Here is a 15624-nt window from a genome sequence, read left to right on the forward strand (position 1 = left end):
AGATTCAGGGCAGAGGTGTAGCCTGATCTACTTTTTTTTTTTTTAATTTATAATTTATTAATTTTTGACTGTGCTGGGTCTTCTCTGCTGCAGACTTTTCTCTAGTTGCAGAGTGTAGGGACTCCTCTCTAGTTGTGGTACATGGCCTTCTCATTGCAGTGGCTTCGTTTGTTGCAGAGCACGTGGGCTCAGTCGCTGAGGCTCCTGGTTTCAAGAGCATATGCTCAGTAGTTGTGGCACGTGGGCTTTGTTGTTCCACAATATGTGGGATCTTCCTGAATCAGGGATCAAACCCATGTCCCCTACATTGGTAGGCGGATACTTTATCACTGAGCCACCAGGGAAGCCCTACTTATGTTTTAAAGGGATCATTTTAGCTAATCTGTGGAGTCTACTGTGTGTGTCAGGTACTATTATGGTGCTGTCAATCAGACACATTAGCCAATAAACAATATAGACAAATTCTCAGTCCTTATAGAGCTTATATTTTGTGTGTGTGTGGTGGGGGATGGAAATCAGGAATAAAATTTTGGACATGTTGAGTTTGAGATGTAAGAATTGAGTCAGAAGTTGATTACACGAGTCTTGAGTTAGAAGAGAAGTTGGAGCTAGACACAAAAATGTAGGACTTAGCATTTAGATGAGATTAAAAGCATGAGCCTGATTAAGATCATCTAAGGGGAGAGAATGAGGATACAGAAGGGGACCAAGCCCTGGGACACTACAATACTTAGAGGTCTAGGAGAAGAGGCGGAACCAGCAAAGAAGACTGAAAAGGAGGAGTGGATAGAGTAGGAAAAGAAGCAAGGGAGTGTGGTGGCTTGGAAGCCAAGAGAGGAACATTTTCAAAAGAGGGAATGTTTAATAGTGTCAAATATTGCTGACAAATGCAGTCCTGTAATTCACCAAGTCTTAAACATTCATTTTAATAAAACATTTAATAGCTCTGCAGTTAGAATGCATTTTACAGTTGCAGGCATATGAATGTTTAATTGGCATATAAAATAATGGTGTCTTAGATTAACATAACATAGCATATGAAGCAGGCTTCCCTGGTGGCTCAGACGGTAAAGAATCCGCCTATAAGGCAAGAGTCCCAGGTTTGGAAGGGACTCCTTGGGTCCTTCCTTTGGGTCAGGAAGATCCCTGAAGAAGGGAATGGCTACTCACTCCAGTATTCTTGCCTATGAAAACTAAGAATTGAACAATGGCTTTAGCCTAGAGTAGGCCATTGATGACTTTAAACAGAGGATTTCAATGTAAGGATGAAGTATGTTTACAAGAAAATGAAAGGAGAGAGATTGGAATAGTGACAACCTTGTAGGTTGTTGTTGTAAACAAAAGAGAAAATTCGGGTAGTAAATGGAGAGGGAAGTCAGAATGTAGAGAGTTAATCGGTTTTTAAAATGGAGAAGACAGAGTACTGATGAGAATGTCTCTGTAGAAAGGAAACATTTTTTACAAATTGAAGTATAGTTGATAAACCATGTTGTATTAATTTCTGCTGTACAGCAAAGTGATTGAGTTATACACATATATACATTCTTTTTCATATTCTTTCTCATTACAGTTTATCATAGGATACTGAATTTAGTTCTCTGCATTCTACAGCTATAGGACCTTGTTGTTTATCCATTCCACATATAATATAGCTTACATATGCTAACTCCAAATTTTCAGTGTATCCCTTCCCTCCCTCCTTCCCTTGGCAAACACAATTCTGTTTACTCTGTCTGTGAGTCTGTTCCTGTTTTATAGATAAGTTTGCTCATGTCATATTTTAGATTCCACGTGTGAGTAATATCATGTGGCATTTGTCAGAAAGGGAACACTTACACTGTAGGAGAGAATGGCTCATCAGACTGGTGGGGATGGGACTGATGACCTAAGTAGCGGCACCGGCCTTAGGGAGCAGGGAGGAAGGCAGGGCAGTGAGGCAGGTGCGTGGGGAGGTGGAGCTGCGGGGTCTGTGGGCACTACTCTGACTGCTTCAATTTGCTCATTTGAGTAGAGGAAGCACGGTTATTTGCTGGGAGGAGCATGGGGGAGGAAGTGTTAGAATTTAGAAACAAAAAGGGCATGAAGTGGTTGTCTAAGGAGAGAGCAAGAGTGAATGGACTGGGAAAATGTAGGATGATGACAGGTGGCACTGAGGCTTGGTCAGGAATGTAAAGTGGGACCACTTAGAACAATTGCCAAGGAAGTGTCTGTGTGCAAGGGAGGGGGCCAGGAAGTTGAGGGAGTCCTCAGCTGGGCATTCTCATGATTGACCCAGAATCTAAGCTGGGAAGGGGTTGCTTGTCTACCTGCTCTTCCTCCTCTTCCAACCTGTGAGCCCTAATTCACTTGAGCTAAAGCAGAGCAGCCAACATGCCTGGCTGGTGAGCTTTTTTAGTTGCTCTATTTTGTCCCCTCCTCGATGCCAGCACCAGGTTCACTCTCATTGCGTGGCAGGGCTGACCTTGTGGGGCAGGTCACCCACTGGTGAGGAACGGCAGTAGCACTGTGGACCTGCTGGCATTGTTGTGATATCATGTCTCTCTCAATGGACTTGCCAATTACAGTCCCTCGTGTCTAGCCCTCCATTCCTTCATCCTGTGCCAAATAAGGACTGTAGAAGGACTGAAGCTAATAATATCTGAGAACAGTATTTTACTACTTTTCCTGATTTTCTTTTTTTTTTCTCCATTGTTTTAGGCACTTGATGATTTAATAAATAAAGGCATGCCTGTAATTCTGACTACAGTCAGCCAGCAACATCTCTTAAATAAGTTTTTAGTTGTTAAAGCATACTTTTTCATAAATGTGGCTGCAACAATAAATTGTGTCCCAGAACAGACAATGAAACCAGTCGGCCATGGAGTTATGAATGAGAAAAGCAAACCAAATCTTCCAAACTTGAAAGGTAACGATTTATTTTATTTTTGCTTATTTCTCTTTTTATTTCCTTTCCCTTCCAATTCCCCACTCTACCCACTATAGTCCATATAAACATTCTAGCAGGTATTCTTTCATAGTTTTCTCTGAGTTCACTTAATGACACACATATGTGCTTATGTCTAGGTGCCATATCCACCAATTTATCTGCATATATGTCTACTTTTTTTACATTATGTGCAGTTGACCCTGGAACAACACAGGTTGGAATTGCGCAGGTCCACTGGTTTATTAAATTTTTTCAATAGTGAATATTTCAGTACTGCAAATCTGTGGTTGGTTGACTCTGCAGATGCTAAACTGTGGATATAGAGGACTGTCTATACCAAGCACCGAGTATAAATTATACATGGATTTTTGCTGCATGGAGGGTCAGTGCCCCTAACCTCTATGTTGATCAACGGTCAGGTGCACATACAAAATCAGATTTGTCATTTGCTTAAGAGATGACGTATTTTTAATTTTTCTGCTGTTTGCAGTTTTTATGTAGAAAACTTTGCTAAGCCACCCCAAGTCAACTGCTTTGCTTTGTCTCCTATCTTGGCTGTGTGGTATTCTATGCTGTGAACATCCCATGATTTATTCAACCATTCCTTTGTTGTGTGTTCATTTTGTTTCCAGGATATGGAGTATTTGCATATCGCTAGATACTGCCATATCCAGGGATATGCAGAAGCACTACATATCCATATTATAGTATATATTTCTATGGGATAAGATATCCATGGATGGAATTTATAGCCCATATATACATACAAAACTATATAAGCATTTTGCAAATGTAATAATGTTGCCTTAAAATAGTTTTTTTTTAACTACTAAGTATGATATTAACTGTCCTTGATCAGGTAGAGGAATTTCTCTTCTGTTCCTAAGTTGTTGAGTGATTTTCTTATGAAAGGGTGTTCAGTTCAGTTCAGTTCAGTCACTCAGTTGTGTCCGACTCTTTGCGACCCCATAGACTGCAGCATACCAGGCTTCCCAGCATACCAACTCCTGGAGTTTACTCAAACTCACGCCCATCGAGTCAGTGATGGCATCCAACCATCTCATCCTCTGTCATCCTCTTCTTCTCCTGCCTTCCATCTTTCCCAGCATCAGGGTCTTTTCCAATGAGTCAGTTCTTCTCATCAGGTGGCCAAAGTATTGGAGTTTCAGCTTCAGTATTAGTACTTCCAATGAATATTCAGGACTGATTTCCTTTAGTATGGACTGGTTGTATCTCCTTGCAGTCCAAGGGACTCTCAAGAATCTTCTCCAACACCACAGTTCAAAAGCATCTATTCTTCAGCATTCAGCTTTCTTTATAGTCCGATTCTCACATCCACACATGACTACTGGAAAAACCATAGCTTTGTCAGCAATGTCTCTGCTTTTCAATATGCTGTCTAGGTTGGTCATAGCTTTTCTTCCAAGGAGCAAGCATCTTTTAATTTCATGGCTGCAGTCACCACCTGGAGTGATTTTGGAGCCCAAGAAAATAAGTCTGTCACTGTTTCCATTGTTTACCCATCTGTTTGCCATGAAGTGATGGGACCAGATGCCACGATCATAGTTTTTGAAAGTTGAGTTTTAAGCCAGCTTTTTCACTTTCCTCTTTCACTTTCATCAAGTGGCTCTTTAGTTTCTCTTCACTTTCTGCCATAAAGGTGGTATCATCTGTGTATCTAAAGTTATTGATATTTCTCCTGGCAATCTTGATTCCAGATTGTGCTTTATCCAGCCCAGCATTTTGCATGATGTACTCTGCATATAAGTGAAATATAGTGTTGGATTTTATTAAATGTTTTTCCTGTGTCTATTAAGATGATTATATGTTTTTTATTTTGTATTCTATTAATAGGGTGTATTGGTTGATTTTTGAGTGTTTAATCATCCTTGCTTTTTTGGGATAAATCCCACTGGTCATGGTGTAAAATCTTTATATATATTCCTGGATTGTTTTCTAGGATTTTCTTAAAGATTTTTGCATCCATATTCATATGATATATTATGTAGTTTTTTCTTATGATGTCTTTGTCTAGTTTTGGTATCAGAATAATATTGACCTCTGTTTTAAAGTGTAAGTTTTATTATTATTCAGGTATGGTAAGGCCAACTGTGGAGAAGGAAATGGCAACCCACTCCAGTATTCTTGCCTTGATAATCCTGTGGACAGAGGAGCCTGGCGGGTTACAGTCCATGGGATCACAGAGTTGGATACGACTGAGCGACTAACACTTTCACACAAATGCTTAAGGCCAACAGATCAGGAACTGACTGCCAGTGAAAACATAGTTTGTTACTTAGAGCCCCCAAGAGGGAGGGGCCTAATACAACATGGGACCGCTGCTCAGGAGGCAGAGAGGGCCAGAGGAAGATGTGGGTCAGACTCTTCCCGGGGTTTCTCCATACCAACCTTCAGGCATTTGTCTTCTATCCTTGTCTCTCTCACACTTTCCCTTAGGGAAGAAGACCACAACCCAGATCTTTCTTCTGGGCCCTCCATCCTCAGCTGACCCTTAGCTCCAGAGCCTCCTAATTTAGGAGAAGAGCCAGGTAGGTTGAAGTTAGAAGAAGGGAGGAAGTCAAGAGTGTTCAGTTCCATGATATTCAGGACTCCCTGTTCCACTTGGCAAACTTAGCCTCTTTACGTGCGTCATTTGTGCATTAATTCCTAGTCAAATAGGACTTGTCATTTTTCTCCCTTTTGTAGTCTAGAAGCCAGGCTTACTAAAGCAGGCAAAGACTGCGATATAAATTGTCTCAGTTCTCCCTTGCTCAGAATGAGGGCTGGCTTTGAATCGTAGGTAGGAATGTCAAGATGTTTGAGGAGTGTAGGTTGTGCTGTTCCAAATGGTCTCACTCTCTGGTCTTAGAGTGAGGGGCTGGTGCAGATCAGCAGTACTGACACCTCCAAGGAGATCTTACTGAGATATTATAAACATCTAGAAGTCTCAGAATACTTTGAGAACCATATAGGGTCACAGGTGAGGAACCACTACTTTGTATCAGTAGTTGATTAACTTGAATGGCATCGACAAACATATGAAAGATCCTTTCAGAATTGTCTTGGAGAAGGAAATGGCAACATTCTCCAGTGTTCTTGCCTGGAGAATCCCTTGGACAAAGGAGCCTGGTGGGCTACTCCATGGGGTCATAGAGTTGGACACAACTGAGTGACTGACACACACACACACACACAATTTGTTTTAAGAATCAGCCGTAGTCTTCTATAGAGTATGATATTTGAGGACCATTGTATATAGCAATATATTTCTAATTATCATTGTGGTTGATTTTTAAACATTAAATTTCCCAACTAATGATAAGTTTTATAAATTAGAATTCACATTTAAGCTAACCATAGATATATGTAGTTCTTCTAAAATGTTGTGTTTTGTAGAGATGTGTTTAAAGGATGAGGGAGGCTCACTTTGTCATCTGACAAAATTGAAAGAGAACTTTGCTCTTAGCACACTAAAGGTAAGTTTAAAAAAAAAAATTCTCAAATCATAGTGAATCAGTTACCACAATGCCCACTCTTAGGCCCTGGCCAGGCCAACCTTCACGTTTGTGCTTACTGTTGGGAAATCTGTTAGCTTTTCTTTCCCAAGCATGGGTTGGGGCCAGAGATGGGTCTACTCCCCATGAAAAAAGCAGATGCTGAGTGGTGTCAGACTTTGACCTTTTAACTCAGGTAAGTTGGTGGGGAAAATAAGATTTATTATTTGATGGGATCTAAGCTCTCCATACCCTGTTTGGCAGCTCCTAATCGTAACAGTGATTCACAACAGCAACAACAACAGAACCATTTATTTGGTACTTACTATTATACATGACAGGCACTTTGCATTATATTTAATTCTCACAACTCCGTGATGTACCTGTTAATCATTTTTGAACTATATTGTGCTGAACGATGAATAAATTGAGGCTTAGACAGTAAGAAATTCACTAGTGCCATGTAATTGATAAAATACAGATCATGTTCTTAACCATTATACTAAATTACCCTAGTCCTTATATAATATTTACTGCCCTATACAAAGAAGTCTTCAGAGACCTGTTCCTTGAAAGTTTGGTTGGGCTCTTTCTCTTTTTTCTCTAATTAGTACTGATTGTCCACCTTAAAATCTTGTTATCTTCACATTACAAGTTAGATGAGCATAGTTTAATTTGAAATACAGTTGATCCTTATTGTTTACAGATTCAGTATTTGCTGATTTGCTTATCTGCTAAAAGTTACTTGTAACCTCCAAATCAAAACCCTTGGCTCTTTGGTGGTCATTTGGGGACCTGCACAGAGCATAGAAGAATTGGATTTTTCTGACATGCACATTCTCAGCCAAGTTGAACAACACGATGGTGACTTTTTGTTTCCACTCTCATACTATAAACAAGTATCCCTTTTCATGGTGTATTTATTGCCAAACTTTTCACATTTTTGTGGGGGTTTTGTCATTTCATTATTTGAAATGGCCCCTAAGCATAAAGCTGAAGTGCTGTCTAGTAATCCTAAGTTCAAGAAGGCTGTGATGAGCCTTTTGGAGAACATGTGTATGTTAGACAAGCTTCAGTCAGGCATGAATTATAGAGCTCCTGGCTGTGAATTCAGGGATAATGAATCTACATTATATATTCAATTATATGTCTTTAAACATAGACACACATTAAACAAGATTACATATTGATCAGCTGACAAAAAATGGTGTGACCAGAGGCTTGTAGGAACCTATCCCTGTATTTCCCCTAGGAGTAATGCTTCAGCATTCACTGACTCAGTGTTGGCAGGAACTTTCTAGAACACAGCTTCTGTGAATAAGCAAGTATGGGCATCAGCTGTGTGTGCAGTAAAGGGCCACTGTCCTGCACCTTATTCCTGCCATTACTGCCCTTTTCATTCTCTGCTAACTTTTCCTGTTCACTGAGCTCTCTTCTCTGATGCTTTTGTTCAGATTTCCTTTTTGCTCTTCCATTCATTGTTACTTTTTAGTACGTAAAAAATGCTTTCTGAGTAAGGATGAGACATGGTTTGTATTATGTCTGGACTTGGGTAACTGCGTGGTATTCTTTCTTTAGTCAATTTTACTGACAGAAGCTGAAGACAGACTCAACACCCTTCTGTCGGAGATGGACCATCTAAGCCATAAGGACCTCTCTCAGTGTTCTGCTGGCGAACTGGAGATTGTGGTGGAGGTCAGACTGCAGCTGGCTGCCATTGCCCTGCAGAGACACCGGGCAGCATACAGGCGAGTATCTGCACACATGATTTCTTCCTCACCCTGATTTGTTCAATATATCTCAATTTTATGTAAGCTTCAAAAATTCCTAGATTAATAGAGCAGACTTAGGATTCAGGGTTTTTTTTTTTCACATGTTACTACACTTAAAACTATAGTCCTCAACAAATGAGTTGGTTTATTAAAGCACATAGCTCGGATGTTTTATGTCAAACATTAGCAAATTCACAGATCTCTCCTTTTCAGAATTAATCTATTTTTTTATTTTTTTAATCTATTTTTTAAAAGGCAGAATCTAAATTCCTTATAGCTTTTTACAAATTACACCTGTGGAGTATTTTTTCCAACCAATAACAATATTAAAAATTAACTCGATTTTAAAAAAGTTACTATGAACTATGCTGTGCTGAATCATTGAATAAACTGTTGTAAGTGGCAGATTTTTTAAATGTGATGCAATTGCTAATGTCAGATTTTTCCTTTCATTTGTTCATTGATTGATTCATTTATAGTGATCAGTATCTGTTGACATTGCCAAGTCGCTTCAGTCGTGTCTGATTCTTTGTAACCCTATGGACTGTAGCTTGCAAGGCTCCTCTGTCCGTGGGACTGTCCAGGCAAGAAGACTAGAGTGGGTTGTCATGTGCTTCTCCAGGGGATCTTCCCGACCCAGGGATTGTAACCACATCCCTTACGTCTCCTGCATTGGCAGGTGTGTTCTTTACCACTAGTGCCACCGGGGGCTTCTCCCACCTGTCTGTAGTGTGGGAAACCTAAGTTAGATCACTTTTCACTTTCTTTCATCTGCTGAGTACCTTGCTCTAGGGTTCTGTTCTAGACACTGAGGAGACAAAGATGAATAGAATACAGTTTCTGTATTCAAAAGCTCATAGACGGTTAAAATACTTCTCAATGATTTTTTAATATTGAATAATATAGAAATATACTTTAAAGAGCTTCCCATATTAGTTATGATAATCACCTCTATCATTAGTATACTTTCAATAGAGATGTTTTGAATAATGAGCAAATTTCTTATATTAACATTCATTCATTCAAAAAATAATTTAGGGGCATCTACAATATGCTAGGCACTGTCCTAAGTTCTGTATCCCAGTAGACAAAAAGTACATAACAATATTGACAAAAATCCTACCCTCATAGAGTTTATAATCTAATAGAAGATAAGCAGGCTGACGATAAACTGTAAACCTAACAGTTAGGTAAACTGTATAGTGTGGCCAAAAATAAGTGTTACGGAGAATATCTGAAGGCAGGAGGAGGAGGAAGGTTATCCTTTTAAAATTGTGCTATTGTAGTAAAGAGAATGACTCCATTTAGATGTTCATTAACTGACTGCTCCCACTCCCCCTTCTCGTGCCCCATGCCCAGACAAGCAGAGAAGAAAGCCTAGTTGCCCCCTCCTTTGGTGCTGGTGGGAAGTCTAAACCACACAGACCCTGACCCACACGTGGGAAACCTTAACCCAGTACCGCCCGTTAACCACCATAAAGCCCAGTCAGTTACCTTTCTCTTTCCTCTTTAGACATTTTCAACCTGTTTGGGAGGCTGCTGTGCTCTTCCTGGATAGTTTCCCTATGGAAGTAATCATCCTCTTCGTAGTCTTCTTGATGTGCTTGGCATCAGTGTTGACATATAACCCAAATCTGGTGTGGTCAGGGTAGACTTTATGATGAGGTGACATCTGAACAAATAAATACGGGGGTTGTCCATGCAAATACTTGTAGACAGAGTGTTGCAGGCTGTGGGAACATGCCTAATACACGTTTGAGGGATAGCACAGGGTCTCTTGTGGCTAGAATGGAGCAAGTGAGAGTTTTCAGAGATCCTCAAAGATGTACTTGGTGGGAGAGGCAGATCATAAGGGATCTTGTGGCCAAGGTGAAGATTCTGGCTATTCCTCTGAGAGAACTAGGGAGTCATTATATTGTTTTGAGCAGAAGAATGACATGATCTGATTTTCACTTCCAAGGGATGACTCCAGTTGTTAGGTGGAGAATTGATTGTAGGAGAGAAAGGGTTTGAAAGCAGAGAGATCAGCTGGGGAAGCTGTTATAAAAAGAAAGATGTTAGTGGCTCTGAAAAGGGTGGTAGCACTGAGGATGGTGATAAGCCATTGGATTCTGGGTATATTTTGAAAGTAGAACCGTTAGAATCTGCTGATGCATTAGCTGTAGAGTAGTGAGAAAGAGAGAAGAGTTACAAAAGAAATTGTCCCTCACCAAAATGGGGAAGACTGCAGAGGTGCAGCTTATTTAGGGGAAAGATCTAAAGTTACATTTTGTATGTGTTTAGATTGAGATGTCCCTTTGAGGTACAATTGGCAATATCAAATATTCTTGGAGTCTTTAGAATATAGATAGTATTTAAAGCCTCTGTTTTTTAAAATGTGTATTTATTTATTTGTTTGGGTGCCCCAGGTCTTAGCTGTGGCATGGGGCATGTAGGATCTAGTTCCCTGACCAGGAATTGAACCTGGGCCCCCTGCATTGGGAATGCAGCAGAATCTTAGTTACTGGACCACCAGGGAAGTCCCTTAAAACCTTTATAAAGAATGAGATTCCTTAAGGAGTGTGAGTAGATGAATGAAAGAAAAAGACCAAGGACTGAGGGTTGGGCATGGTAAAAGATTGGGGAGAAAACGAGGAACCAGCCAAGGAAACTGAGAAGAAATGACTAGTAAAAGAAAAAAAAAAAAAAAAAAACCCAAGAGATTATGAAATCCTGAAAGCCACGTAAAGAAAGTGTGTCAAGGAGAATAGAGTGATCAGCTGTGCCAAGAGCTCCAGGTAGATTGAGATGAGAACATAGACTTGGCAATTGGATGATTTATAAATGTGGACATCACCAGTATTTTGTACTTTGACAGGAGTAATTTTAGAAGGTAATGGGGAAAGAGCATGTTTAGAGTGGTTTTATGATAACACGGGAGGAGAGAAATTGGAATGAGCAAGTAAAGATGATTCTTTTGAGGAATTTTCATGTAAAGGGAAGTTAGAGGAATAGGGTAAAGTTGGTAGAAGTAGGATCAAGACAAGTTTTTTTGAGATGAGAGCAACAATAATGTATTATATACTGTATATCAGTATTATATACTGATATATACTGATAATATCAGTATTATATACTGATGAAAATGACCCAGTAGAGAGAGTGAATTCGATGCTCTGATATAATTTGTACACAGTAGGGTAGGATCCCAGTCCAGTCTTCTCTGTTTCTCTAATACAGAATAAAATTATCCCCTAGGTTGGGATTTCAGAAAGGTCTCTGGGGACTAGCCAGGAACCTGCTTGCTGCCTGCGCTGAGTATAGTTGGAAAAAGAGTAGCCCAAGACAAATAAGTTCCTCAGATGGATGCTTTTGGCAAGTGCAGGGTCCAAACTGGCACTGACAGTGAAAGGCAGAAACCTTAAGATATTAACTTTGAAACTGGCCTTGACATCACAAAGCTGGAGCAAAGACAAAGCCAAAGTTGTCTCATAGAGATTAACTTAGGAAATGCAGAACTCCCATGGAAAATAACTGCCGGTAAAGCTAGCACAGAGGCAAATATCATAAACCAAATGAAGAAACAGCCTCAGAAGAGAGCAGACAGTAAATGGCAGACTTTGCAGCCCAAGAAATGAACTGTTCAAAGATGTGAAGGATGGATGAGAATGAGACAAGATTATAAAAGGAATAGGTGAATTTAGGGGACAAAAACTAGAGATTTTAGAACTGAAAAATATCATTGAATGAAAAGAAGAAATGATAAAATTAGATTGAAACAATTTTTTTCCTCTCCTTTCTCAGTATACTGAAATTCTGTGCATTAGGTTCTATGCATTGGGTCCAGAATTTGGAAAGGGACTTAATTTTTTTAGATGGACATTCTCTTTAAACAGGAGAAGTACTCCTGCAGCCTTCACAAAGGGGAAGTCAGTTCAGCAGAACCCCCCCTTTGCTTGTACTTAGATTGGTAACATACAATCATCTCACTATTGCCTTGATTGAAGGCTTTTCCATGGTTGGTGTTGTTCAGTTGCTAAATTGCAACCTCATAGACTGTAGCTCGCTGGGCTCTACTGAGTCCACATCTAAATTTGATTTTATGTTGAAGACAGTACAGGTTTGGGGGAATTTATAAATTTTTGTGGTTTCTAAGCAGCGATGAAAATCCATAAAGTCTGTTTGGGGCAGTGATTCTCAAATGTGGTCTGCAGATCTTTGGATGTTCCTGAGACTCTTTCAGGGAGGTCTGTGACGTTAGAACTATTTTTATAGTAGTTTATAACATAGTAAACTATGTGTATAATAGTTTATAAAATGAAGATTTTTTTGCCTTTTCTGTGTGTTGTTATTTGCAACTTCCATCAGCTCACCATGAATCAAAGCAGTGACACCAAAGCGAACTAGTTGTCCTTCTGTTCTTCACTGCTGTGTGCTTGCGATTAAAAAAAAAAAAAAAGGCAGATTCACTTTAAGAATGCTTTTGCTGAAGCAGTAGAATCTGTTACATTCATAAATACCTATTCTTAAATAAATTTGTAATAATCTGTGGGAATATATTAAGTGGGAAGTGTACCTCAAGCACTTTCACTGCGTAGCGCAGTCTGATGGCTGTCTTGAGGAAGAGAATGCATGTGGATGAATTGAGAGCTGGATAAGCTGTTTTTCTCATGGAACATTTTTGTTTATAAAAACAACTGAAAAACCATGATTATTCAGACTTGGGTATTTGACAGGCATTTTGTTGAAAATGAGTGAAATGAACATGCCATTTCTAGGAAAACAACTAATTGTTTTTGTTGCCAGTGATAAAATCTAAACTTGCATGAGAAAACTGGAGTTTTGGAAAATTTGTATTTGCCATCATGAGCTTGACAGTTTTCAAATGCTTAGATTTTTTGGATGAGACTGGTGGTGACATTAATGGGCATTGCTTTTTAAAAATTGTATAATGAAATGCTTCAACATCAAGAGGATCTGTATAATTCAGGGAGCTTATGTTTTCTAAATGACCACATATGATGTTCCCAAATCCTGGTTAACAAGAAAGACCATTAGGTTTTCATGTAACTGAGTAGGAAAAGCGCGTCAGTGGATGGTATTACATTTCACGTAACAACAAACTTAAGAAACTATAATTTGTTGGGCTTCCCTGGTGGCTCAGACAAGAATCTGCCTGCAATGTGGGAGGCCTGGCTTCGATCCCTGGGTTGGGAAGATCCCCTGAAGGAGGGCACAGCAATGCACTCCAGTATTCTTGCTTGGAAAATCCCCATGAACAGAGGAGCCTGGCGGGCTACCATTCATGGGGGCACAAAGAGTCTGACGTGATTGAGCAACTAAGCACATCATTTGTCACATGTTGGTATAGTATCAAGGAAGAATATTCACAATTATCTGAAGAGGCTCTTAAAATACTCCTCCCATGTCTAGTCACTATCTGTGTGAGGCCTAGTCTTCTGTACTTCAACCAAACATTATGTCAGAACAGACTGACTAGTCTTCTATTCAGCAGATTTTCTCTTTTCAAGTCAGATATTAAAGAGATTTGCAAAATGCAAAAACAGTGGCATCTTTCTCACTATTTTTTGTTTTTGAAAATATATTTTCCATAAAATACATTATTTATATTAAAATTAATGAGTTTTTATTTTTAAATGAATTAGTAAATGTTAATGAATTTAAACATGACTCAATTTAATTTCCAATATGGTAAATATTGATAGAGCTCTTTGATAGTTCTCAATAATTTTTAAGAATGTAAATGGGTGTTGAGATTAAAAAAAACTTGGGACTCACTGGGTTAAAGTATTGTCACATTTGTAACTATCTTTAAACTATACTGGTAGTTGGTTAAAATAGGCTTACATGGCTCAGAGGGTAAAGAATTGGCCTGCAATGCAGGAGACACAGGAGACATGGCTTCGATCCCTGGGGTGCTAAGATCCCCTGGTGGAAGAAATGGCAACCCACCCCACTATTCTTGCCTGGGAAATTCTATGGACAGAGGAGCCTGGTGGGCTACAGTCCAAAGGATTGCAAAGAGTCAGACACGACTGAGCGACTAAGTAGTGCTGCTGCTGCTGCTAAGTAGCTTCAGTCGTGTCCGACTCTGTGCAACCCCAGAGACGGCATAATATACACCATTTTCCCCACTGAAGTTTGAAGACAAAGGAACTTTTACTATATTATTCCTATAGAAAATAAATGATTTGAATATATAATATGTAAATATATATTTAGAAAATACTTATATATCTTAATGTGTATTATATATATGATTATGTGTGTTATCACTATATAGAATATATATGTATATCTATATATGGAAAATAATGAACATATGATTTCCCATGGTGGCAAATGGAACTGTTTTTTCCAAACTGTGTCTCAGAGAGCAATAGCAACTGTGGAAAATAGTTCTTGTCTCTTACTTTCTTTGTTTCCCCTGCTCTCTACATGTCTTATATATACCCTTTTAGTGTGGAGGATAAGAGTGATTTTTTTTTTTTTTTAGTGAAGAAGAATGAAATGAGAAAGTAAACATTAAAAAATAGCATAGAAAGGAATGTCACAACAGAACTTTAATTTGACAACCAGATAGATGTATGCAAATAATATGCAAGTATACCAGAATCGCACCAATTTTAAGTCCATGAGCCAGGCCCTTGGGACAAAACCTGCAAAAACTTTGCCACTGCTGGCTGTTAGTGACAGCATTGTCACTTGGGAAAGCCTACTGTCAGGATGAATGTGTTTTTGCAGGTGAACTTCACCCTCTGTGAGCTTCTGTTTGGGCACTGCTGAGAGTGTTGGACAGTCCCTTTTCCAAATGATGGTTAGCTTGACATTTCATGATTCTTCTAATAAAATTATGTGTCAAGGAAATTGAAAGGCATGTTCCCTCGGGTGACAGGTGGAGTGAGCCACATAGATTTTATGAGAACAAACTGACCATGTTTGTCATGAATGTTAATAAGAAATAAATGGGATCAAAGTTACTCAAACAGTATTTCTACTCCTTTCAGGGCTGCCTCTCTATTTCAGAATCTTGTCTTCTTCTTTTTTTTTAAATGTTCCTTTCTGTTCTTTGTATTTAATTTATTGTCTAAGTCGGATAACATTTGAGCCTTTTAATTTTGTGTCAGAATGAAATGTCCTTCTGTTGGGATTCAGACTGTTTATAGTCAGTAATCCTCTTACACTTTCTGTCTGCCTAGTGCAGAGGAGAAACTAGAAGTTTTCCATTGTGCAACTAAGCAGTACCACGTGGATTAAGACATACCAGTACATTTATATTTTATTCACTAAGTTTTGGGGTTTGCAAGATTCCAAACCCTGTATCTCATTTCTCTTGAAATCAGAATTAGGCCTTCAGATCAGAAGAGTGAGATAAGTACTGTTTTCTTCTTCCAAGGTCTCTAGTTGATATCCTGTGCTAACTCTGAAGCTA

General features: G+C 39.1%; 1 protein-coding gene across 10 annotated transcripts in view; it reads left to right on the forward strand.

The window, feature by feature from the left end:
- The window catches only part of CFAP54 (cilia and flagella associated protein 54), a 300763-nt gene that overhangs the window by 189712 nt on the left and 95427 nt on the right, over positions 1 to 15624 (forward strand). For all 10 annotated transcript variants that reach the window (XM_061416977.1, XM_061416975.1, XM_061416972.1 and 7 more), the window contains 3 exons: positions 2698 to 2905; positions 6323 to 6402; positions 7999 to 8168. In XM_061416977.1, the coding sequence (XP_061272961.1) occupies positions 2698 to 2905; positions 6323 to 6402; positions 7999 to 8168 (458 nt within the window). The remainder of the gene's footprint in view (positions 1 to 2697; positions 2906 to 6322; positions 6403 to 7998; positions 8169 to 15624) is intronic.

This window comes from Bos javanicus, chromosome 5 (assembly GCF_032452875.1).
Source record: "Bos javanicus breed banteng chromosome 5, ARS-OSU_banteng_1.0, whole genome shotgun sequence".
Taxonomy (NCBI): Eukaryota; Metazoa; Chordata; class Mammalia; order Artiodactyla; family Bovidae; genus Bos; species Bos javanicus.